The following is a 26,775-nucleotide window of genomic DNA, read 5'->3' as shown; positions in this document are numbered from 1 at the left end:
ATAGAAAATAACTAATCTGATCCGAGAGAAGCAATCAGCGGAATAGTTTCAGGGAACTGTAAGATAACAACTATGCGACGCCAAATTTTGTGTTCTCTGAAGTTAATTTAGTGTGGCTTTAATTACAACTCAGTATTTATTTGTCATCTTCTCGTTTCAAAGCTACACTTTTAAAAAGGTACTTCATGGTTATGTCAGCGTTAAAGACCAAGAATAATTGGACACTGTCAAACTATTTTGCAGGCTCCACTCTACACCAGCATGGCTAGCAAATTTCAGGAATTTTATTTATTTATTTATTTATTTAGCTTGTGTGTTTTTGTGTACAACACTTATATTTTTATGTCCCTGGGATCTGCAGGCATTATAGTATTAGATGAAGGTCAAATAAATTTAAAGCAAGTCAACCAAGTCAGTCCTTCCAGTTTAAGTCATAAATCTCATGGTATTGACAGCGTGGCAGCTCCCGCTTTTAACTTTTTATATCGACTGTAAAATTGTTCTCAATCTCCTACTTGCATTTACGACATGTTTCTTCATTGCGCCTTTTCACTTGCTCTGTGTTTGGAAGGAAACCTTGATTGTTACAATAGAGCCAGACAATCACACAATAAATCTTACCATTTGAATCTAAAATGGAATTGTTGTGTGGCAGATTATGATTATACTGGTAATGTATAAGCAATTTTAAGGCAATGTTAAAAACATTATTGTAAGAACAAACTGTTTTCTGAGGCTTCACAATGCACAGCTAAAAAGATGTGTGGTTTATCCCGCCTCACCCGCAGATTTCTATGGATCTGCAATCTGTGCTAACAATAGGTATGCATTTGGTTTTGTAAGGTTGAAGCTAGTCAAGCAATCAGTGACCAGTATTGTCTTCTTTGAATGAAGGAACTCCTCAAAGTTACAGTTCCAGTGGTGGTTAAGGGGCAAAACAAATGTTAAATCTGAAGCTAATTAGGATGCTATTCATGCAGAAAGGTTTTGTCAAATTTAGCAATGCATTTAACATAGTTCTACAGTATTTAATTAAAACTCAAGTATTCTTGATAGGAAAATAAGTTTTTTGTTTTGTTTGATTTTAAAAAACATAAACAAAACAAACTGTCTAGTTTGTGCTTCGTGCATAGTTTTATTTGCCATATGCCATAGAACTTCATGGTCATCTAAAGGATATTGAAACCATTAAAAAAGAAGCTACTTTTGCTTTGGTAAACACAGACTTGTGTCCCTGAGCATGCTTAGCAACATCTGCCCAGTTCTGAGGCGAAAAGAAAGGCAAAGAAATACCTAACTTTATCTTACAGCATACAAATACATGCTGCTTTTACACCAAACATGCACATCACAGAACAAAGCCGTTGTTTTCAATGCCCTGATTTATTTGTCAGGTTTTGCAAAGGTTCTGTTAAATTTAACTTGGATCTCTAATTCATGGAATATCTCATTCATTATGGCCATGTTAATTTCACAATAGATAAGAATTTAAGAGGCTTTAGTATGGTAGAGTAGATACTTGTACGGTATTTAAACTGTGGGGAAAAATTACCATGATCCTTTCACTCCAGGGTAAGAATTGGTAAAAAAAAAATGACAACAATGATGTGTCTGATGTCCTGGTTATAAGAAAACAAATTACAAGTGTTTTATTAAGCTGCAACCAGGCTCAATGCCTAATAATAATCTATAAACTAATTCATATGTTGATTTATTATTTAGGACCTAAAACAGCCTTAGAAAAGGTTTAGAGACCCACAGAATTGGTATGTTCAGTCCTGTGCCTGATGTGTGAGTCATACATCTAGCATCAATATGCAGCTTGACTACAGTTTGCTACAAAACAAAAACAGTGCCGTCATTTTTTTATAACTGTGCAAATATTTCTATAGCATTTGGCATTAGTGTATCATCCCTCTCCACATAACTCTAATCCAAAATCTCATCAACTCCAGAACAATGTCTCCTTCTCGACATCAGCGACAGGTGTCTATAGTTGTTTGTTTGGAAGAGGGATTTTCCGCTGTTCGCTTATTTTGGGTGTTTAATAATTGAGAAGCTGGTGTCAGCCTGGTTTAGTTTGATGAAAGTACCATCTTGCTGGCCGGCACAGGTGGTTGTGCCTTTCATTATAGCTCTGTGCAGCACCAGCAGTCCCTGTGGATGGTAATGTGGAAGAACAAAAGCCAACACAACACACTTACCCTGCTGTGGGTAGGATTCAGTGAGGTATTGTTATGACTTCCACAGAATAGTGTCAGAAACTGGCAAGATAACAGTTTGAGCAGTTGACTGTCTCTTTCGCTCCAGTTTTTAAAGGATTTACGGCTGGAAACTTACAGTTAAATTCCCCACAAACCCACACAGTTTTTTTATCTTTCAGTCTGCACGATTAAACTTGTGCACAGGTTGACGCCGGGTGAAGCTACACTAAGCGTTTGCTTAGCTCGCCAAAATCCATTCACTAATGTTGCATTTAAATCCCATTATACAGAACAGAAATGTGATCCGATGGATGAGAAATAAAGTTCAGGTCATCACAAATAGGAGGCTTGGGGAATTTGACAGTAACAGTGTCTGCTACTTAGAGAAACCAGCTACAGATGGAATAGTACACTGGTCCCAAAGTTACTGACTGACTAAATGAATGACTAGCAGCAGGGTAGGCCGTTCCCTCGGCAGGGGTGCCATGTGAATATTCTCTACTAATGTTACAATTCACATCATCTTCACACACCGAGGTAAAACGTCTGTTGGCTGCTAGTCTGTAGTGTAGCTCTGTTGTTACAAAATCTTGCTGTCGTCAGGTTCTTGCTGTGTCTGATCTAAAGTACGTAGCTCAGAGGTCTTGGTAAGCTCGGCTTTTAACTCAACAAGCAACTGCACAGATTAATTACATAGAGTCATGTAGGTTTTTATAAACTTGGCGGTGTATATTTATTTGTATTGAGTATGAGTATTTGGACAAATTAACATAATTTATGAAGCAAATTGGTAATTTTAATATTTTGCAAATCCTTTGCGCTCACTGACTTCCTGGAGTCTGGAGCCCACCAGATGCTTGGTTCCTTTCCCCGGTGATGCTCTGCCAGGCTTCGCTGCAGTTGTTTTTAGTTCCCGCTTGTTGTTGGGGTGTTTTGCCTTTGTTTCAGAAAATGAAATGGATTCAGAAGTGCACAGCCTTACTGCATGTCTTTTGGCAAACTCTAATCTAGTTCTGTTTTTAAACTGCAGCACTAGTTTGGATGTTGGATTTGCTCTGATTAAGTCTTCTCTGGGTTGTTGATGCAGCTATGCCTATCTCCTGGAGGGGGTTCTTGATCTGGCTGTCTTTTTTTTTATTATTAATGTTCATCCATCACAGTTGTTTTCCATGTTTCCCAGCTTACCACTGTTTCTTTTTTTTTTTTTTTTTGTTTTAACAACGCACAAAACTGTTGGTTGATCTTTGTTGATATCAAACTGGATTTTTCAGCCCAGTGGTAGTTTGCTTCACTGGCACTGACAACTCTTTGGCTTTCATACTGACAACAACAAATGTAGATGCAAACACTAAGAAATCAACCTTTTTCTACCTATTTGTTCCTGGATTAAAAAAATACACACACATTTGTGGAAAAGCTTTTTTTCAGTTGCGTTGACTTCCTACAATGGTTGTAATTCTAATCAAAGATTAGATTATATTGCTTTTTCACAGACCAACTTTGGTTTCACAAAAGCCATTTAGCCTATGCTGGTATCTCATAAATGACTGGTTACCAGTGAATTAAACTTTTATTTCATTATAGCAGTTCATTTTTAAATACCAACTTGTCTACTCCCACACACTTCTTTGTACTTAATGTAACTGAATGGGGTGACTGTGTTCTGGAGAAAAAAGACAACCGTGCCACCTCCTCTGTTTACTGAACTGAGAATGATTTAAAAAGTATATACTGTAAAATGATGACAAGAAACTTTTTTACACTTTTTTACACAAGCGTGTTGGATCAAAAGTAGTAAATTGTTTAAAAAATATGTTGCAAAGAGGGAAAACACATGCAAATACTGAAACACTGAAGGTACCACAGACTGCAAATGTTTGCCAAGGGACATAGGACTTCCAAAAAAGTCATGATGACAGCTGGGACACTCTTCTTGTTGCTATGGTGACCCACAGTATGAAGTTACAGATGTTGACTATTAGTGAATGTTGATCAGCCAAAATATACTTTTAGTTTTTTTCTCCTTTCATTAAAAATTCTTATGTATGTACTGTGAGTTGTGTTTTATCATATTTCATAATATCATATCTTTTTATTAAACGCTGTGTATGTGTCATCAAGTTTAATGAAGATGTTTTCTTGTTTTTTTGTGTTTGTTTGTTTGTTTTTCATTTGTTTTTGTCTATTTGCCTGTATATTTGTTCATTAGTTGACTGCTTTGAGAAGAAACAGCACCATTCATTGATTTATTAAAAGAAACACAGGGCTGGAGTTTAATGTGATGATCAGAAAGAATCTATACCATATCTTTCAGTCTTGTTATGTAGCTAACACAATAACACGTTTATACTTATATACTGTAATTTAGTATATTTATCTGCTTTAGTTATATATTGTATAGCACTACAGGGGGTGTAGTGATAGCAATAGGGGTAAGCATCCTGTAATAAGAGCTAAACTGCTAGCTCTTTGTTGGAGTGAACACAACAATGCTGTGTCCCAGTTTTTACTAAGTTGGAAAAATGTCAATCAAGCGTGGTCTATAACCCAAACAGTCACTAGAAAAGGTGTAATCAGACAGAGCAGATGTGGACTACTGTATGTGAAACATAATAGAGTACATAGTGTGTTTGCAATATGAACATTAGGTGACATTATTTGACACTTGCACAAAGCTCCTAGTTCTACAGTATCTAAGCCATGCTCTTCATATGCTCTGTTTTCCTCCTATGCGCTGATAAAACCACAAAGCATGCATTTTAGAAACTGATAAAGTAGGTTAGTAGTTAAAAAGTGAAAGTCTTTAGAAAAAGCGTTCATTTGGAGCTTGGCTCGGCGTGAAGTAATTTAAAGATACCTTGCTGTTTTGCAATCACAGTTCCTCCAATGAACATGTCGAAAACATACATTTCCCGCTTGCAAGTGGAGCTTATGACAGATATGGAATGCCACAAATGGTTTTATATACTGGACGTGTTAGTCAATACATCTTGGTATCAAGAAACTGAAAGTAAAAATTGTAAATATGTAATAATACAGGACAGTATATATATAAAGTATAGTTCCATATACCTTTTTTGCCTTTTCAGATTTGACAACAGTGCTCGATATAAATGTATTTTTAAGATGTGCTTTAATAAAGCACCAAACCATCAGTTATAATTAGGAATGCATACCGATGGATAGTCACTATGTACATTTTACATTTGGCATTTTGTGTTTGCTCACTGTAAATAAACCTTTTCTCTACATGCAGCAATTCACTAATGATGCCGCATTCCAGGGGTTCGCTCGGTTCATCGTTGGTGTGTTTACAGTACTGTACATTTTGTGGGCTGTGATTGCAGCAGACTGAAGCTGAAATGCTCTGATGAGTGGGATAAATATAGCAAAGTACAAGAAAATGCAGTTAGCCAGCAAATCCTCCAAATTAAACAGCAAAATATATCAGTTTCAACAATCCTTGACACCTACCTAATGCTTAAGCTATCAGCGAGATGATCATTTGTGTCTTCCGAGTACAAACCGTGCACTAACAGTGCTGTAAATATATACAGCGGCAAGAAAGTGTGTGACCTTTATAGACTTTCATGGTTTTCTGCATTAATTTGTCATAAAATCTGATCTGAACTTCATCTAAGTCAAGAGTATTAACAAATATAATGTGCCTAAAATAATAACACAACAAAATTCTGATCTTTCATGCTTTTATTGAGAACAAACATAAAAACCTTATAGTGCTAGTGGAAATACTTTGTCAATCCTTTACAATTAATTACAGGTTGACCCTCCCTTTGGCAGCAATAACCTCAGCCAAGCGCTTTCTGTAGCTGTGGATCAGATCTGCACATTGTTCAGCAGAAATGTTAGCTCATTGTTCCTGCAGAACTGCTTTAGCTCGGTCATATTCTTTGGGCGGCTCGTGTGTGTGGCTCTATTAAAGCTCTATAGCATCTCTTTTGGGTTGAGGTCTGGGCTCTGACTTGGTCACTCCAAAAGGCAGATTTTCTTTTTCTGAAGCCATTCTGTTGTGTTTTAGGTTATTGTCCTGTAGCATCACCCAACTTCTACAGAATTTTAGCTGATGTACAGACATTCTCATATTATTCTGAATAATATTTTGAAAAACTTGGGGAATTCATCTTCCACTCAGTCACTGCAAGCTGGCCAGACTCTGGTGCAGAAAAGCAGACCCAAATCATGATGTTTCCTCCACCATACTTTACAGTTGAGATGATGTTTTCATGATGGTTACTGTGACCTTTTTACATCAGATGTAGTGCTGTGTGTTTTTTTCAAATAGGTCAATATAGTTTCATCAGTCCACAAAACATTTAGCCAATACTGCTGTGGAGTGTCAGTGTGCTATTTGATAAACTTCAGGTGTGCAGCAATATTCTTTCTAGTAAGCATTGGCTTCCTTCGTGTTGTCCTGCCATAGACACCCTGCTTGTTTTATGTACTGTAGACTCATGAACACAGATGTTAGCCAGTTCCAATGATGGCTTTAAATCTTTGGCTGTCACTCAGGGTTGTTTCTTTACCACATTAATAATGTTTGTTATTCTCTTGGGGTCATTTTGACTGACCATCCACTTCTTGGTAGAGTAGCCACTGGCACTATGAGGTTTTTGTGGTTGTTCTCAATAAAAACATAAAAAGATGTGATTTTTTTGTGTTACGATTTTAGGCACATTATATTTGTTAATACTCTTGACTTAGAAGAAGATCAGATCACATTTTGTGACAAATTAATGCACAAAACCATGAAATTCCAAAAGGTTCACATACTTTTTCTTGCCACTGTTGTTAGTTTTAACAAAAAGTGACTTGGTTAGTACTTCAGGTTAAAAGGTTAGTAAAAATAAACACCTTTGAGAGGATGGGTAGATTAAAAGAAATTCTGTACGATCACAAAATAAATCATTACTAGGTAACTGAGGTTGTGATTGTTTCTTGTGAGAGGCAGAAATAAAGCAGATTTGCCAGTTCACCATCTCTCTCTGGTCCTTTCCTCAAGCACTCCCTGCATCTCTGAGATACTGTGCCTGTACCCTCACACCCCACCCTCCCTTCCCCAGCAGATTTTGAAGTGAGAAGGATGTCACACAGCCCCACACAGCCACAACGCTCACTTTGCATGTCCCCTGGCTAATTTCCCCTCCAGTCCCGTTCCACTTGACAGCCATTCCTCCAAAAACCATTTAGAAGAACACTTTCATTTTCCGCTCCCTCTCCCCTTTACCTCATCAGTTTTAAGGAACTATTAAGAGCTTAAGTGCAAGCAGGCGTACTTTGGAGAGAGAGATCTGAATGAATATACAGTAGGCCCCGTTTTCCATATTCCAGTTAAATCATTTACTCTACTACCCTACCCACCCCCCGCCAAAAAAAATCTTCCTTCCAGGCAGAGCAGCTTTTAATGTGTACATCATGAGATCCTCTCTGGTTTTAAAATATTAAATTCCTATGATCAAGCAAGATCGAGTTTTAAAAGATTGAATTATTAAGAGGTTTTTATGGCTAATAGAAAGCTTTCTGTTACTCTTCGATGCCGTTTCCAAACTCCCAGCTCGTGTGGGAGCAAGATCATGCTGCTCCCGTCAGCCAAAAAAATTGAACAGCTATTAATGGTGATGGGGGGGGCTAATAATTGTAGGATATATGTTTTTCTCTGCTTGATTCGAGTGTTTTTCTAGCTGACAAAACAGAGAAGACACTTTCGGGTTTTTGCCCGTTTCAAAATGCAGGCGAGAACAGCTTGCTCGGACGGCAATGCCAGCAAAGCCCTCGGTGAGAAGTATTTTCATTTTTTTCAGCCCAACAACCTCTTAACTATCGCAGAGGTGCAATTTCATGCCCTCTTCCCTCGATAGCTGGGTCATCCTCAAAAGAACTCTTCCCCGCCTAGGCTGTCCTGGACGATGATGCATGTGCTGAAATGCTGTAAACGTGGCTCTTTACCCCAGGCACCCCTTCCTAGCACCTATACAGAAATACAGTCATACATACTCAACACAAACCCCAATGAGCAGTGTATTATTAGCAGCATCTGCAGCCTGGCTTGGCCCTGCAGCTAAGACAAATAGGGATCTTCAGTTTTACTGGCTATCACAACAAAAACAAAGAGAGGGAGGGATTTTTGAAAAACGCGTTTGGGAGTGTGTGTCTGCGTCTTAGACTGAAAAAGGAAAACAGCTCAGTAGCACCTTATATAAAAGATCCACCCCCTCTATTGCCCTAAATTGAATTTTGTAATCTCCTACCTGCCCCCCTTTCCCTCTTGCCTCAGGCTTTGGCAGTCGCTGTATACTTCATCCTCAGATAACAGTAGCATCAACCCACCCACCTTCACTTGTTCTGTCGAAAATACACAAACAGCTTATTCTTCATAACTGCAAAGCTGTGCGATTACATACACAAACTCGAATGTGCAGATACTGAATGGGAATAAATGTTACTGCAGCTATTATGACATTACTACACTGCATAGCTCAGTGTTAATTGAGATAAACAACACACCGTCCTACATACACTCCCACAGGATCTTTACAAAGCAGCTGTACAGGTAAGTCGAGGTGAATGTGTAAATATACTGTAGTGCTGCAACAATTTGATGATACGCTGACGAGTTCAGTGACAGAACAGTTCAACAACAATTTTGACACCCCCATCAGGGACCAAAAAAGGTTGTTTTTTTTTACTTTTAAGAGCTTTATTGTTAGGGGTTAGCAATAAAGCAAGGAAGAGAAATTAAGCTTGTTTGCTTAGGTCTAAAAGTCAGAAGAGCGTTATTCATAAGGGAGGACTTTGAAAGGGAATGGATGTCAAATGAACAATCAATAATTTATCCTGCAAAACTTTCCAGTATTTCTAAATGGAAAATAAAGATTAAAAGAACAACAAGTCCTCCAACCTAAATGACCATACTGTGAATTATATGTCCCTACACTCCCTCTTTCGATAAAGTGTCTGCTGAAATTGATCCTGTAGGTCCTAAGCAACAAAATGGTCCCCACCATCTTTGCAAATGATAATAAAATGGTGTGTGCACACTTTTTTGTCTGTGCAAGCAGTGGTTTGGTTAGATTTCAGCACAAAATGGGAACGTTTAGTAAAGATGCCATGGTTTGGCTTAAACTTCTCCACTCCTTCAGTGTGACTGCGTCATATTTACTACGGCCACTAGACATTGTAATTTATCCAAATTACGGTTGCGATATTAATTATGAATACCGCTAATCTCTGGTCAACATTTTAAGCTGTTATTGTTGGTCTGATTGTCCATTGAGCTTTGAGAAACTGCAATTGACTTTTCTCACCATTAGCTAGTAAAAGACTTTTCCCAACCAAAGTGGCCATGAATTAATTCCTTACACCTACATTGCATAAGAAGGACAAGCTCCACTTTGTTATCCAGACTAAAGGCTTATTAAACATTTTATTGGTTTTGTTGAGGTGTTGTTTTGTTTTTTTAGCTGGTGTTATTACAATATTGACGTCATCTATTTCTGCCTGTAGTATAAATATTGTACTCTAAATCTGAATGTGTCCTTCAAAGAAATGAGCATGAGAGCCTACGGCCTCTCCGGCTTCTCTGTGAGGTTGTACTTAGGCACAGTAGTGCTTTGAGCTAAATGCCAGAGCAATTATAGGAATGTGCTCACAGTGGCAATGCTAACATGCTGACGTTGACAGGTATATTGCTCTATACCTCATTCACCATCTTAGTTTTGCAGGATAGCATGCCAACATTTTCTGTTTACCACTGAACAAGCATCCACATGAAGTCATGGATAAGAGATTACTGTGACTTCACGCCTGTCCCATTGTTGCCAGCGCAATACCTTGGTAACGTCAAAATGAACCTTTGTTTTGGCAAAGACACAAATGTACAGTTGTGCTCATGGATGAAAGTATTAGAATTTGAGTCTAGAGAGACATGTAAACTGCAATTGACTTCTTTATTATCCAGTAATTACCTCACAGCCTCTCAGAGTGAGACCTTAGATGAATACTAAAAACCAGTTAGTCAACACTAAGCTAAATTATTAACAAACATTATGATAATTTCTCCCTGTTATTTTAAAGAGGAGGTAAAACCCTGTCCTCTGTGACTGCACTGGATGGCTGGTATACAAGTTAAAGACTATGCCATGGCAGACCAGAGTTCGACTTGTGTGGTTAGGTTTAGGAAACAAAGGCACTTTGGTCCGAGTTAGGGAAAGAAATGGATAATGGACAAAAACCTTGTAAGATCTAAACACAGGTTAGATACAGTACAACAGCATCAGCATGAGCTGATGTTATTAATAACAGGTTTACAATAGAATAGATTTGTAAAGATTCTGTATTTCTGTAGGTAAATTAGAGGAACAATAGATCTGGACAAATGAAATGACAGCGTGACACGGTAGAGACTGTAAAAGGTGGCCACAGTGGCATCTCATTTGTTTGTAAAATGAAAGTCGAAATCAGTTTATACTGGAAAGAATAGTGAGTTTGAGTTGTGGAGCATCAGCCTTCACTATTCACCCATTTCCCTCATTAAACCATCCCTTGTAGCACCTTTGATTCCTCATTTGCAGTTTTATTGCTCACTATGTGCCAACTGAGTTTAGACAATGTGGGAAAATAAATTCTGCGGGAAATGAGCTGGAATCAAAGAGGAACGAAGGAGGCACCGTGCCATTCTGAGTGCTATTTATACCACTGTGAGGTTGTTGGATAATGTGTAATCAGGCAATGTGTCATGAAATCATCTGTGTGCAGGGAGAACATGGCTGCAGGAGACTTACAGCAATGACCAGTCTACCATCACTATAAACTAACTGACAAAGCACTCTATGTCAGACCTACAGTACAGTGTGCTTCATTGTCAACTCGTGAAGCTCTGAAGAGGAACCCATAAAAGCTCAGATAATTATTTTTTTTTTTTTATCTCTTCAAGAGAGACATGGTTTTCAAAATTAGTTTCTTGTCTGGGGTTACGCGCTTTACTGCTTTGTAGCTCACGGCACACATCGTTGTTGTGTGCTCCAAGGCCTACTAAGCTAGCATGTTCATTCATCACAAGTCACACAACTGTTTTCATTGGCGACGAGAACATTCAGTCTGACTTGAAGGACTTTTTTTTTTTTTTTTTTGCCCGTCCTTGGTCATTTTGAACATTATCCACCCGTTTTTGTGCTCTTAGGCAAAATAGGCCTTTTATTCTATTGTAAGTTCTACGGGCTGAATGTTTTTATTATTATTGTTAAGTCTTGTCACATTAATTTTAATTTCACACGACTCAGGCGCTCTTTCTCTGCAACTGTTTGAATTATTAAAGCATAGTTTTCAGAAGAGAGCGGAGGCATTTGTGGAGTTCACACAGTTTTAAATGGTGCCCTATAGACATGATGTTGTAGGAAGTTTGTTCTGAGTTTTTTTTTTTTTTTTTTCATTGAAACAAAAGAGAAAATGTTTTGTTGTTTTCAAAAACAATGATCTAAATTATATATTTGAATTATTTTTAGTATGAATTGAACAAAATGTATTGAATAGATTATCACCAGTACGTGCCTGTAAGTCTGACAAAACAATTTACAACTGCTTATATCATTCTGAAACCACATGATAAACATTCTCGAACAAATCAAGACAAACATCCTTAAATGGCACAGTAGAAGAAGTTTGTGATAACTTCTACTGCAACTTCTGTATCAGTTTAAAAGAGATGTGGGTTCTTTGGAACAACAGCAATATACGATCAACACAGTGTCATGGTTTCGGCCCGGTCGGCCAAGTGAGGATTCCCTCACTGCCCCCTCATTCCCCTTGGACTCCGCCAACAGCCGTTTCTTCCTCGCTCTGCATAGCGGATATTGGACCACCTGTGTTCCCTCACATACTAAACTCTCTCAGACCTTCCTCCCTTGATCGGTCATTCCCCTCTTGTTTCTTCGTCTCAGCCTGTGGTTCTTGCCGTGCTTTCCTGACTGTTGCCACCTTGCCTGCTCAGCTCACTCCTCCTCCGCCCCTGTCTTGCTTCCCCCCCTGGACCTCTGGCTTGGTGCTTCCCCTCTGGATCCCTGGACTATGTTCCCCCCTCGTGAACTCTGGACATTGTTACCTGTTCCCGTGAGTGTTTTCCTGCCTCTGAGCAGTGGTTTTTGGTTTGTACTTGTTGTTTTTTCTTTGTCTCGCCATCTGGGAGTTTTTGTGTACTTGTCTGTGTTTTGCTGCTTTGTAGGCTGTGACACCCACCTTAGTTCTCTGTTTTCGTAGTTTCCTATAATCCTTGCGTACTCGTCCCCCTCCCTTAAACCGTACACACAGTCCGTATCATACGGGGTGATATTACAGGGTGACCAACCATTAACACTCTCAAAATAAGTCAGCGGGTAGGTTTAGTCCCTAAACTTAACCCCGACATTTCTATACCTAATCCCAACCAGATCGCTTTGTTATCCAGCATTTCTGACTGTTCAGGGTGAAAATAAGCACAACAAGACTCCACTTTGGCCTGCAGGCATACGTCTCTCAGAAACAAACAGTGACTTTGATCGCTTGGAGGCTTAAAATGATTTAGGCAGGCTAATTTATTAATACACTTTTATGACCATCATATCAGACTGAAAAGTGAAATGTAGTAAAATTGCAATTAGATTCTAGGTTAATATTTAATACATATCAGTGTAGTATCAAAATATATCATGCAATTTTCGATCTAAAATACTGTTTATAGACTTACATCTTCCAGTTTGAATTCTTTATATCAATGTAAATAAGAGCAGCTTTTGGCTGAATGAGGAAGAGATTATTAGGGAGCGATGCCACCTCATTTTGTAAATCACAGTCCGCCTGAAGTCCAGATGAAAATGAAATGTATACAGAAGTGACTCTAAATCTAAACCAGTCTTTTCATCTTTCCATCGTAAATTTTTCTTTTTATTCAGATAGTTCTGGTTATCAGCTGTGTCTCTCCACTCTCTTTTCCTCTCTACCCCTGCACTGTCACTTTGCAGCTACACAAACACAGCAGAAATAAGAAAAGCCAGAAAGTAGCAATTTCTGTCACTATACAGTTAAAATCTGTGAGCCATGCTCAAAAAGTAAGTCAGGGGATGGAGGTAAAATCAGATTGCATGTATACGCAGATATCCAATATCCTGTAGGTTTTTCAGTGCAAATAAACTCCTCAACTACTTAAGAAAGCTGCTTTCTCTGAGTAACCTGCTTACTTACAGTAAGTGCACATAAACACAGTCAAAGACAGTAGCTCGCTGGGAAAGGAAGATGGAAAATGTGCGCTGCTGCCTGCGAGCTGCCATCGCAGTAATATTATTTATCTTTATATATCTTTATAAATATCATCATGGCAAATGTCCCTAAAAATATCACCACACGCTTTTGAGGCTATATTATTCAGCTCTACTTATAATTGCAAAGCAGTCAAAATAAAATGAAACCGTCCTGCTATTAGATTAGAATAAATTAAACTGTATTGTCACTGCACAGCACAGGAAGTAGCAATGCAGAGATAGTGAAAACAGTAGTAAAAAAGACCGAGCTGCTGTACAGATCAGTGGGGAAGTGAAAGAAAGAAGGAATTTGAGAGTGGTATATACAAAAAAGGATTTCAGCAATATGATATGTGCAATATAAACACAACCTAATACATATGATTATTAGAATGGGCTGGTTATGTTACAGTATATGCTGTGAGTATAATGAGTTGGTTGGTTGTCTCACTTTTGCTCAGCTGCACAACATTCAGTGTTTTATGATGGTAAAATTCTTGGGTTGGAGCGGATGTTAGCAAATATAAAGTCATATTTAGCCCTAATTCCACTAAAGTAGTTCCCCTCTCATTTAATCAGTTCTTATAAAAACTAATGATGTGAGTAACACTTTAAGAGGTTACCCATCATGAACTTTACTGCCCATCTCTCCACACGCGGCTTGCTAACACTGCACCACACAGAACCTCTCCACTTAAACCGCAATCACATGTGGATTAGCTTTTGGCGGCCAGCATGAGGTTGAAAATTGATCGCCTTCTGCGGGAAGAGAGATAATTTGCTGGAACTCACTGCAAAATGCAAAATCACTGTTATTGCTAAAATCCACAATTAACATGTTTATACTTGAAGTATACATAAGTTGTTATGTCCAGGAGTTATGTCATAGGGCCCCCCCCCCCCCATGAGATACAACACTATCTTTTGTGAGAGCATCCTTCTAGTGTTTTTCTACCACTGTGTTTTAAAAGTTCAAGGTATCACGTTCAGGTTCATGATATCATTTGCACTCCACTTTCCGTTAAATGTCACATTGCACCTGCTATATTAACAGTGGTGTATGACACTGTCACTTGTAGTTGCAGGAGGAGTGCTAATTGCACTAGTGCACCCTCTGGCAAGTGTCAACAGCCACTCATAATGGGAAAGGGGAGGGGAAACGAAAAAGATGTCTCCCGCAGCAATTTGGCAGTTCTTCAGGCTCAAGTCCTATCATGTCAGAAAGTCACAGATGATCTGAACCACACAAACAGGATCTGCGTGAGGAACATTTCATAAATGATAGATAAAACGACAATTGCATGCCTTTTATTTTCCGCTAGTGTCCAAAGACATTAAAAATGAGTAGGAAAAAAAAACAAATTTTTGTCACTGGCATTGCTTCAGGATTGTAGCTAATGAATTAATTAGACTGAACAAATTTGACAAAATAGAACTTAATTCAACATGGTTGGTCCCTTTGGCCAGATAACTAGAACCCTGAAGAAAAATGTGTGTTTGTGTTTGGTTGGATTAATAAGAGGCCTCAGCCAGAGTCCAGCTATGTGTATTTCCGCACATCAGTCTCTGTTAGACACACGTTATGTCGTATAATTTGTTTAAGTATGAGTTTTATCACTCTTACAGGAGCTGATGTGGAATGGTGAACATTTGCCCCTCATAAAACATCAAAAGTGGGTCGTGTATTTTTGCTGTAATGAGATAAAAATGATATGTTATCAAAAGAGAAGACAGTTTATTCAATCCAACCCTGATCCTTATCAGAGTAATAGAGCAATAGAAATCTTTTGACAAGCAGCCTTTTTGATTAAAAAGGTCAAAGGCATTTCAGATTCGGGGGTTGGAAAAGTGTGTGAGTAATGCTTTCCTGTTCTTTTAACAAGTACCGAAAAGCTGAATGAGACACCATTCACTCGGAGCCTGGTCTCCTGTGATTTCATATAATTTGCACCACTCTCGTCGAATGCAAATGGCCCGGACACAATATGTGAGAAAATTGTTTTTCCAGAGTGGAAGGATAGCTTGAATGAGATGAGTAGATACAGATTGTTGTCTGAGCTGAAATAGTGTTGTAAATGGGCCCAAAGTTGACATTTCAATCCATCCATCTGTCTTTTATTGTGGATGTTTAATACACAGTCACTTTTTCCAGAAGTCCACCTCTAACTTTAACTTTTCCTGAGTTATTTAGTAACTACTAAAACTTTAAAGCCATTCCCAAGCCGACCTGGTTAAAGCCAGCACAAACTCAACATGCAAAAATACACTTTAACACAAGAGAAACTGACCAGACGAGGACTTGACCTGTGTACAGTACACCTGTACGCAGTTAGAGCTGATAAAGTGCTGTGGACCTAAACAGACCATCAACTGATTTATATAAAGGAAGGGTTCACAATTTTTCAAGTCAGGTGCACATTTACTGAACTACTTGCTTGATGTTGTCGTTCCTCCTCCTCGTAATGGTCACGGAGAGATCCTGTCAGTCTTTCACAGAGGGGGGAACCATTTCACATCTTCAACATTTGGCCTTAAATACCAGTTTTGGGTTCTTGAATTTCTTCAAATTTACATTTATTTACTCTGATATTTACATTATTTTGTTTTCAGAGGTGATTTTACTTTATTGTAACGGAACCAGATTCTACCAAAATCCTTCTATACAGAATGTAATTAATCATCTAAAAAGGTTTTTATCATGATCATTATAAAGTGAAGGAGTTCATTTTAATTTACATCTTTCTCTCTACTGATGCCAAAAATGCCTTCCTGCAACCCGTGGCCAAAATACTGTCCAGCAGAAATAATGGAATAATAAAAGTGTTTACAACCATTCGATCATACTTAATCATATTAAAATGCATTGTATTGCTTCGAGAGGGGCCTGGACTGAATTTCATTAAGTAAACAAGCGCAGACTTTGTTTCTATATAAAGATGTTTACGAAGTCAGTGTGAGAAAAAAAAAATCTACAAACTCAAAAATATGTGACATTTTGTCACTTTGTCTGCTAATGATTTTGTTAGATCGATTTGCTGCTGCATAGTTTTGCACTATATTACGTGGAATCACAGATCAGCCTTTTAGCTCCCACGTGTGGCTTCAGGAATGAGTTTTTCATTCGTATAAAATGTTGATTAATTGAACTGTCTCTCACCACAGACATAATGTGCATGAATACTTATTTAGTGCGACTTTTTCCTCCCTCAATTAGTTATTATTGAGTTATTTCACATAACGAGTCATTACGGTCTGTCTGACAATGATCAGTTTAATTTCTCATGTAAAAATAAAAGTCAATAATAGAAAATTAGAAAAATTGACCTCAGCCTTGTGGCACTACTCCATGAGTCATCAATTGTCGCTTTTTAGCTGCTACTCACATATCATCCACTACTTCCAACTACAGGTCACAGGTTCTTGAAGACGGTCAAACGTGTTTTTATTCAAACCGGTATAGAAACCTAGTAGTGGAAGCTGAGCATTAATAGAGAAGAGCTGAGGGAATGTCCCGAGCTGAGATGACGAGAGGATCTGCGGGGAGCCCACATAACCAAAGCAGAACCCCTGCGTTGTTCAATTTCCAATTGGGCCCCAGAAGACGTGGGGGAGGGCGGGATTTGGATTGAAACAGACACGACACAGTCTTTTATTAACGCAGCTCACAGTAGGGCTACGCAATGTGATCAAACAGTGTAGAGAGAGACATGGTAGAAAGTTGTGTAAGTGTCATTTTTCTGCAGTGTTTCAGTCATATAAGCTTGACAGTAATATGTATGGGTGGACAGAGTCAGTGCGGGCATTGTTAAAAACAAACCATTCCTTTTATTAAAGGTACTATCAAGCTTTGAATTCAAGGCCTCAAAGTGTTATATTTTATTAATAGTATGTGAGGCCAAATGCAGTGCGGCGCACTCTTAAGACGCCGCTGAAAGACTGTTGACGACAAAAGCACAAAAGCATGATACAAAATAGTAACAATGATGCAAACTATACAAAACTATACACACTATAAATCTTGTACAGGGTTGATGTGCAAGACAAAGCTGAGGACAAAGAATCTTAGGGAAGATTTGTCTGAGATTCTCTGTGTTGAACAATATGGTAAATATCACATCATATCATATATGTTGTGTCTGTGGAAACACTGTCTCCAAAACATGTAAGCAAATACATTTTGAAGAAAGCATAATTGCAAACATATTAGGTCACAATGAGGAAGTGTTTATTGATGCATATTTACTTAATTTAATTATGACAGAGCTTACAGTGCAACAACATCCACTACAGCATTATTGCTTTTAACTTTTTACATGTATGTTTATTTTTAGGCACTCGCAGCATCTGAGACTCAAAATCCAATCCACTCTTCTCTTTCTCCCTGCTACGCTCTTCCAGCATCTGCTACGCTTTCCCACAGTCTGCACAGCTTAGTCGTGATCAAGTTACATTAAACTGCAGATGGAAAGCAGCAGATCTTCATAATGAAGTCGAAATCACTGCAGTTTCTCTGGTTGGTTAGAAAATTTAAGAAGTAATTACCTCTGCGCTGCAACAAGTGCTCCTCTGTGAGTCTACTCTGTGACACAGCGCCTCTACTCAACAAGATCATAGCACAAACTTAAGTGGTCTGCTGGCCACAAACTGTATTCTAACTGGATTTTTTACCCCAACCACATTAAATCCAAGTTTAGTTCAGCACTTCCACATGCGTTCCTCCCTCAGAGCAGGGCTGCACATCAGAGGGAACACCACTCTCTGTAAAGCTCTATAGTCCTTAACAGGGCAGTTTCAAGACCAGTCGGTGATACCCTTGTTAGGATGCTGTCCATAACACCAGCATACAAAGTATTTAGGTCTCCTAGTGGGAAAATCATGGTTTGCTTCAAACTGGTGGGTCAAGAAAACGCCTGCAGTCACACCCTGTGCATTGTTGCTGCTGGCTTTGTCTCCAGTGTTTATTTTTCCTCGTCCATTTTATTTTACGCCCCCTCTGTGCACGGCAGCTCGTATAAATAGGGCCTCCCATCAAAACGAAATCGAACAGCGACTGGAATAAACCACCACTGCATTTAGGTTGACGAGTTTCTATAGAGGGATGTATAACCACAGTGAAAGTTATCTGCACATATATAAACGAACTGATGCAGAAGAATGTGGCAGAATAGAAAGTGTATAAGTATAATTACTGTTTATTTAGAAAAGCTGTGGGAGGCACCAGTAGCTAGCCGCAGTATATGTTGTTTATTTTGTTTTGCACAATTTCCACATTAGCAGAAGAGAAGAGGAAAAATCTTTTCCTCCCTTTGTTATCAAGATGTGTCTCTGATATGGACCTTAAGTTCATTGGTTCTTTGGGATGTAAAGCTCTTCCCCTGCTGCTGCTGCTGCTGCTGCTGCTTCCTCCCAAAATCCATAACCAGCTCCATGGTTTTGCTGAGGTTAAGTAAAAAGATGTTGGCTTTGCACCATTTATCACTTTATCACAATGGTACAAAGGGAAAAAAAAAATATATATATATATATATATATTTAATATAAAATAAAACAGGTGTTATCCCAGCAACTTGTTTATGTACTGTAGGTGCTGTGAAGCTTCGAAGAACAGATGTAGGAGAAAGGTAAAAGGCAAGCATGGTCAGAACTGCTGAGGTGAACATGTCTTTACCTGCACAGATAATGAGGGGATGGGGAGAGTTCACAAGTTTGAGTGTGAAGAAGGAGAAGGAGAAGGAGAGAGACGTGTGTGTGTGTGTGTGTGCATGTGTGTGTGTGTGCGTGCGTGTGATGACTGAAGTGAGGTGAAGAAATAGGTGGTGATACCTCAATCTGCAGGCTGTGCATGTAAGAGGGGGAAAGTTAGATGATGCATATCTGGGTTGGAGAGCTCCTCTTCATTTCCTGTTGTCTGTGATGCGACACTGTTCTGTGTTCTTGTAGCTCAACTGTGTTCATGATGTCAGAGCAGATTATTACTCGACCTTTGCGTGGTGAAACCTATTTTTCGAAATTGGTCAAGGCTTAAAAATTGAAATAACTGTTATCCAGTCATAGGCGTAAACTTGTCAAGCTGATATCAGCCTTTTGATGTTTGGCTGGGCTACACGTTGCATAGCAACACAGTAAAACACAGCAAGTATTACTAACAACAAATGACTACATCTAAAAAATGCTTAATCATAATAAGAGATTTTTAATTTGATGATGCATCAGTTTGTTGGCTAATGTGTGTGTACCATTAGTGGGGTAACAAGAGTAATGGATGATACACTGACCACGTTCTCTACCCCCCGTCCCCAACACAACGTACCCCTATGGGGATTAGCCCTTAGGTGATCCCAGGGTAAGAAAATATTGCTTGCTTAATTTATTTGCGTATTCTGTGGTCTGGACATGTGAAATAGAATTTATTGAGTACCACATCATATATACACAGCATGACTTCGGGGGAGACCTGCTGCTCCTAATGTGGTCATCCATCAGTGGCATTGATCACAATCATCATCAATCATAAACACTCACACTCGGATAAACATGCATGTCTGTGCAAACGTTGACGCATTTCATCATGGGCCTGTTTACTGTGCTCCAAGCCACAACTCAGCGGATCAGATTTCCTCAGGGAGCTCTTTGAGCTCTACCTTTAGGCCACGGTTTGCATCTCACGCTCAGTGCATACAGACACACACACACACACACACAAAATTGCTTTGTGTTTATCTACAAATGATGCTCATTTAAAGCAGCTCCCTCATTGGCCCACTTAGATGTGGGTCAGTGTATACTCGCTTCTAATGAAACCCATGTTGTGATGTTTGGGAAGAACACAGATATTGTAATGCAAACACAGTTAAACTCAGGATGTAGTGTGTAGTGGCACTGACATCTTCATACTAGAGTGAAAGCACTAAATTTAAAGCAGCTTTTGCTAGAAACCAGTTCCAGTTTGATTTAGTTTACCTTTTTGGTGCATATCAAACTGAATATCAATGGATGAACTACAGTTTATTGCCTCTGTTTGTGCACGTTTTAATGATCTGTGATGTTATAACTGCACAATATGCTTAGCGTATGTTTTCCTTTATTGGTATCCTGCAAGTTTCTCAATACTGTCATTGCAAAGTTTGCTTTCTTCTTTCTAAGTCATAAAGTGCGGCCAGAGGCAAAATATCGCACTTGCTGTCAAGATTTATATATTCATACACTCATGCTCTCAGCGCTAGTATTAATCTGGGTACACATGAGAGAGGGGGGGATGCATTAGAAAACAAGACTAAAATTGTGTGCACTCTACTGTATATTATTCCCCACCATTTAATTTAAGGATGGCATATTCTCACAGGAATTATTTGTGGAAATAACCACTGAGAGCCACAAGTCACATTAAAAAAAAGGCAACAAACACACAAAAAAGGCGATTAAGATAATTAGATTTTCTTATGATACATGAATCATTGCATCATTAATATGTTGTGCTAATTGCCAGGCATGGCTGCTGCTGTGACCTTGTTGAAAAGCAAAACTAAAAGCCTTAAATAAATGGTTGTTTATCTGACCATTAGCAGGAAGACTATTATTATACACTTTATTTTCACGGGCTTTCAAACCAACTTCTACACGTTCATGGACGTCGCTGATCACAGCGGCTTTTACACTGATCCTTTCAGCATCTACTGATGTATCAAGCGAAGATAAATCGATGCGGCAATTTATTAACAATGAATGATTGATTAATCAGAGGACTGTGTGTGTTTGTGTGTCCGAGGGAGAGCGACAGCTTAAGAGAAAGTGTGTTGCAGACATCAAGAGCTTACACAAGCATCAGTTCCCCACAAAGGGTTTTGTTAGTGAATTGTTGTTTTTTGGTCTTTTCTTCTTTTCTTTTCTCTTCTCAAAGCAGAATTAAGCCTGGTTGTGGTGTTTTAATCGGCCATAATTCATCTGCATCGCATGTGTCTATTAAAGCTTATACATGTTTTTCATGATCTCATTTCACAGAGTTTGTTCATCTAAATCAAATACGCATTGCACATATGCACAATCCCCAAAGAGCCGCGGTGCTCGCACGTAGACCTCGCTACAATAACGCATTTCAGGCCAAAATTATAGTGCACACCATATTTCTCATTTCTCGTTAATTTAACTTCTCCCACAAAATTGACACATTCAGTCTTTTCATGGTCTTCAGGGAAAGAACATGCTACTTCACACGGACAGGGTGGGGAGATAGAACAGGGTAATTGGAGCCCTGAGTGTAGTAAGGCGCTTGTGATCCTATTGAGAGTGGCTGGCATATGTCTGTGTTACTTCCAGCTGTCCTGACAGAGAACTAACTAATTACATTATGTTTTTATCTTCCTAATTAGTATCCTAATTAAAATCACATAAAGGCATAAGAGGGGGTGGATGAAAGTACGTACGGATCTGGACGAGTAACCTGTGTTCATGAAAAGAGCAGGACTCAGTCTTAGAACTCGTCAGCTCTTCGTTAAAATTGCTCCACAGCAGCAAATTCACACGTATAGCTATTAGCCTTTTAGTTACATGTGTCAGTGTTGTTTGGTGGTGGAATAAAGTGTGGATTCAGTTGTGCGGATGTGTCACATGTGTAAGATACAGTGTTTTCACAGATATTAAAAAATGCTGGAGGAGAACTGATGGATTTAAATGATTTTCCTCAGAAGTTTTTACGTCGCTACAAGCCGAAAAAAAGGTCAGACTAGAATTTATAATAGGAAACCTCTTGTTCACAGCTTGGGCTTCTATATACACATTATTGGGTAATTGAATTGGGTAGACAGTGCATTTTGGTACTTTGTTCTGACTTTGTTCCAATTCTGCGAACAACTGGTCTTTATTTCTTAGGGGAGCTCGTGCATAGCCATTGAATGACAAAGTGTATGTGTGTGCATGTGTCTTTTCCTTGAGTCCTTGTGTGTCCAACTGTCGTGAGGTCATTTCAGTCTTGTAAGGACATTTTAGCTGGTCCTTACAAGTTTCAGGAGAATTTTCAGGGTTAAGACTAGAAATTAGGGTTAGTGTTAGGATAAGGTCACCAAGTGAGGACACATAGTCCAAGTGAGGACACATTTTGCTGGTCCTAATATGGCTGAAAGGCTGTTTTGACAATGTTTAACACATCCAACACAACAGTGGGCAGCCACACACAGCGCCCGGGGAGCGCAAGGACACACCCGTTGACAGAGACATGGCTTGAACTAGGACTTATATATAAGTTCATTCAAAGTATATATATAGCTACACACACACTATCACAAACTTTCAAGGGTGACCTTTGTGTTCCAAAAGTAATGCACACCACTGGGGACATTTCCACATTCACAGGCCAGCTCCTCTTACGATTTCCCTCCTGCCCCAGGTTGGACTCAGCTTGTCATGTTTTTTTTTTTTCCTCTGTGACAATGTGTTAGGGTTGTCTCTGAGACTCTGAGTATCAAGGGGAAATTGTCCAGTCGGAAATGACCAGGATCTCTGCCAGCTTCTCGTCTCTTCTTTCTTTCCAACGACTAGAAGCACAGGCAGGGGGGGAGGAAAGGCAAAGAAGAAACTTGTTTAGGTATAGGGAGTGCATGTGCTAACACAACACTCCCGAGGTCAGCTTGTTAAAGGGTGTCAAGACATCCGCAAAGGGCAGTGGATGTTTGTCCTAGAGGTAAACAAACCCTCTTCCTCGCTGAGGATATATCTTGTCAGCTATTGGCATGTCTCTGGACATCACATTAGCCCCGGCATTTAACATGATGTGACATTTCAATGCATTAATGTAGTGCTTTTATCCATGTATGCACCAATGTTCCTCTCACTCATTCACCCATCCCCCTGCAAATTCACAGTGATGGTAGTGAGCTACTATGCGAGGTGCTGCTCTAGCCATTAGGAGCAACGTACACCTACCACTGTCTTGCTCGAGAACTCTTGTGATTAGGTGGTGGAAGACATCTCCTAGTTTTTGCTAATGGAAGCAGCAGCAGTTTGTTCAGACGTTGCCACAGACAGGCAGAGGATTCGTTAATGTTGCTCTTGTTGTGAAAGGCTACTAGTGCTGTCCAGTCCTCCCATATTATAATGCTGAAAGAGTTTTAGTTCCCTTTCTGTCCCTCTAAAGTTCCATTTCTGAGAAAGTGTAGAAGTGAAGCACATGTCCCCGGTGACAGATGACAAAACCTCCTCATCACTTTGCAGCAGCACGTCTTCCTTGTCACCACCAAGGTAGTAAGAGGTTGGTTTTGAATGCCAGCTGCGGTGGTGATGAAGATCGGTGGAGTCTGGGAACAAAAACATCCTCAGCCATCCAGAGCTTTCAAAGAAGTGATAGAAAGTGATGTAGAAAGGAGTCTCCAACTTGTATTAAAGCCATTAAAGGACGGATGGCTCTCCTAACAGAGTTAGTCATTTAACCGAGCACTTGAAGAAAATAGTAATGAGTTATTGCAAACAACACCTCAGATGTCTGTGTTCATGAAGCAAACATAAGGGCTGTGCAGAAATGATTATAGCAGAAAGGAAATCATAAAGTTAAATGATTGGATGTTATTGTCGACAACAACCTTATCGCCAATCTACAGCAGAGTCGTATCACCCGTGTCTTTAAGGCGAGAGCCACCTACAGAGAGGCTGCGTTCACAGTTGCATCCCCCGGATGGGATGCTGTGTTTCTGTGTGACTTTGTTTCCCCCTGTGCAGAGTCTTATCATGTGCCTGAGCTTTTGTGTGACTGCTTCTTGCTTCAGACCTCACATGACCGCGCTCGCAGCCCAGCCCGTGCCTCGCCTGCGACTCGTTTCACCGTTTGCGCGCTCTGTGGAAATTGTCTGAGGTATGACAATTGGTGCAGCTCTCTTTGCTTCGCTCGCATCCACCTGAGAGGTAGATAAAGAGTTGAGTGAAGACTTGTCAGCCTGTTTGATAACGTTTAAATCAAAGTTCTGCTCTGGGCATACTCGTCTAAGCCCTGTGTTACAGAGATCTGCTTCACACTGACAACAATCTCAGCTTGAGCAGCAAAAAGTTGAGCCGGGATAATTTTCGAGCAGATTCTGAAAGCTTTAGAAATTGCTTAGCCGTGCAAAAGTCGCAGCGTTTTTGTTATTAAGGCAATGTGGATTTACCTGTAGCCAAGTCGCAAATAAGGCTCTTTTAAAGGTTAAGTCTTATAGTGGAGGGTTTCAGAGCACAAATGCTCCGAGGCAAAGTTGGCTGAGTGTGCTTCTGCTTCTTTCAGCGTAGAGATCAATTCAGAGCTCGTGGCTTCTTAAACGGGAGTAAAATGTCAGAATCTCTTACTAATTTGCAACACCATCTCAACAAGCTTGAGCTGACTTGTGGGAAAGCGCTGACATTTAAAGGTCCCAAATGATTCACTTGCCATGATTTTTGATTCGCTATTTCCACTGCAAACATGTGTGCGGCTTGTATCATGTGTAGGTTTGGAACCATATGTAACTGTATATTGGTACAATATTAATTGAAGGTGTAAGCACACCAGACTATGTGTTAAACACATTCTCATGTTTTTATTTTATTATTCCTTTATGTTTACACATACCAGTATTCATTACAATAAGAGCTGATCTCATTATCTCTAAAATCCTTTGACAGTATTTAGACAGTTAATAGCTAATTTGTCTATTTATCCAAACACCATCATTAGGACTTTTGTGTGAATGAAAGAGATGCTTTTAACATTAGAAAAGCCGATTCCCTTGAAGTAAGGCTAAACATCCTACCATAGAGATGTTTTAAATACCTGTAAATACGCTGTGCATGTATCCCTGTTGAAATATGCAGTATTTCATAATAATGTATTGATTTGAGTTTTTTATTTAATCACTGTAAGACACACAGGAAGTCACTCCACCTCAGCCTTCTAAGCTCTCTAAGCATGTGGGATTTCATCATCTGCTTAATTGCTTACCCTAATTTGCTTTGCTGGCACTGTCACAGCCACATTGTACTGTTATCAAATCACTGGCCACTGTAATTAACTTTACATTGTAACCACCACCTCTGTAAGTGGCACGGACCAGCTGTTAAACGGTTTTAACTTTATTGTCTGTTTTTTTTTATCTCTCTTTCCTTTTTCTTTTCCTCTTCCAGAACGAGTACACGTGTCCACGCCCCCTACCTGGTGCCTGGCTGGGAGATGTGCCTACTATCCGTTAACCCCCGCCCCCACCCCCCCCTACACCACTAAAGGAACTGCTTTGGATGGTTAAGCAAACCACGGCGAAACAGGGATACAGGCAAAAGACATATGCAGAGAACCCATCAGGATCCTTCTTTCATTATTCACCTTCAAGGACACATTTGTCCTTGAAGAATAGTCCTAAACGCTAACAAGGGCGACCACGGACCAAGTCAAGGAGAAGAGAGTACTGTTTTTTGTTTTTGTTTGTTTTGTTTTCTTAAGATTTTCTAATGTCTTTTTTGGCCTGCGGTCTTTGGTTTTCAGCTTTTGCTGCATTTCATTTTCATCTTTCATCTCTTCACATCAATGGCTGTGGAAAGGCGGTCAACGGCAGAGCTTTGGAAAACGACTCGTGAGAACTAACGGCTGGTTATAATTAACATGGAGCTCACTGTATTAACTATAACAGCTCATTGTCTCCATGAGGACAACGTGGCTTTGTTACTGTCCAAATTCAAGAGGCTTTAAAAAGTGTAAACTGAGCAACGAACTAATGGGAATGCACTGACGGCTCTGCTAACACAGCTATGTATAATTTAAAGTGGGTTTGCATATTTTGATTCCATATGAAGCATCATGTTATCATCTTTCACTATCTTTTTTTTTTTTTTTTAAGGAAGACTAATCAAATGGTGTATATGTGCCTCACTGGAGCAGAAAAAAATATACGAGATGAGTCACTGAGTTTCTGTGCACCTGTTAGCAAAGAGAAATCTGCTTCATCAGGTGGAAATCAAGTCAGCAGCTGGGAGGTAGTTTGAAGCATGTGAAAAGTTGCCAGACGAAAGCAGACTTACCCAGCCGATGACTTATGGTGAAGTTTTTTGTTTGTTTGTTTGCTTTTTTTTTTTTTTTTAAGTTTTTTTTCTTTTCTAAGTTGTTTCTAATTGCAATCAAACCTCGACCGTCTAGTCTGATTTGAAAGGACAGAAAGGGCAATCAGAAGCAAAAGAAGGAAAAAAAAAATTCTAAAAAAGCTCTTATCAAGGGTAAAAATGTAATTTTCTGAAATTATAATGTTGTTAATGTTGTACTTAAATGAATATGTGTTTCTGCCATTTTCAACGCCAAATACCAA

At 39.3% G+C, this 26,775-nt stretch overlaps 1 protein-coding gene across 1 annotated transcript in view; it reads left to right on the top strand.

The window, feature by feature from the left end:
• lrrtm4l1 (leucine rich repeat transmembrane neuronal 4 like 1) overlaps positions 1–26,505 on the top strand; it is a 45,073-nt gene extending 18,568 nt beyond the window's left edge. Inside the window, exon 3 of the mRNA XM_026339662.1 lies at positions 25,607–26,505. Coding sequence (XP_026195447.1) covers positions 25,607–25,672 — 66 coding nt within the window. The 3' untranslated portion in view covers positions 25,673–26,505. The remainder of the gene's footprint in view (positions 1–25,606) is intronic.
• The last annotated feature ends 270 nt before the right edge of the window (positions 26,506–26,775 follow it).

This window comes from Anabas testudineus, chromosome 22 (genome assembly GCF_900324465.2).
Source record: "Anabas testudineus chromosome 22, fAnaTes1.2, whole genome shotgun sequence".
Classification (NCBI taxonomy): domain Eukaryota; kingdom Metazoa; phylum Chordata; class Actinopteri; order Anabantiformes; family Anabantidae; genus Anabas; species Anabas testudineus.
This window is presented reverse-complemented; position numbering and strand designations above follow the sequence as displayed.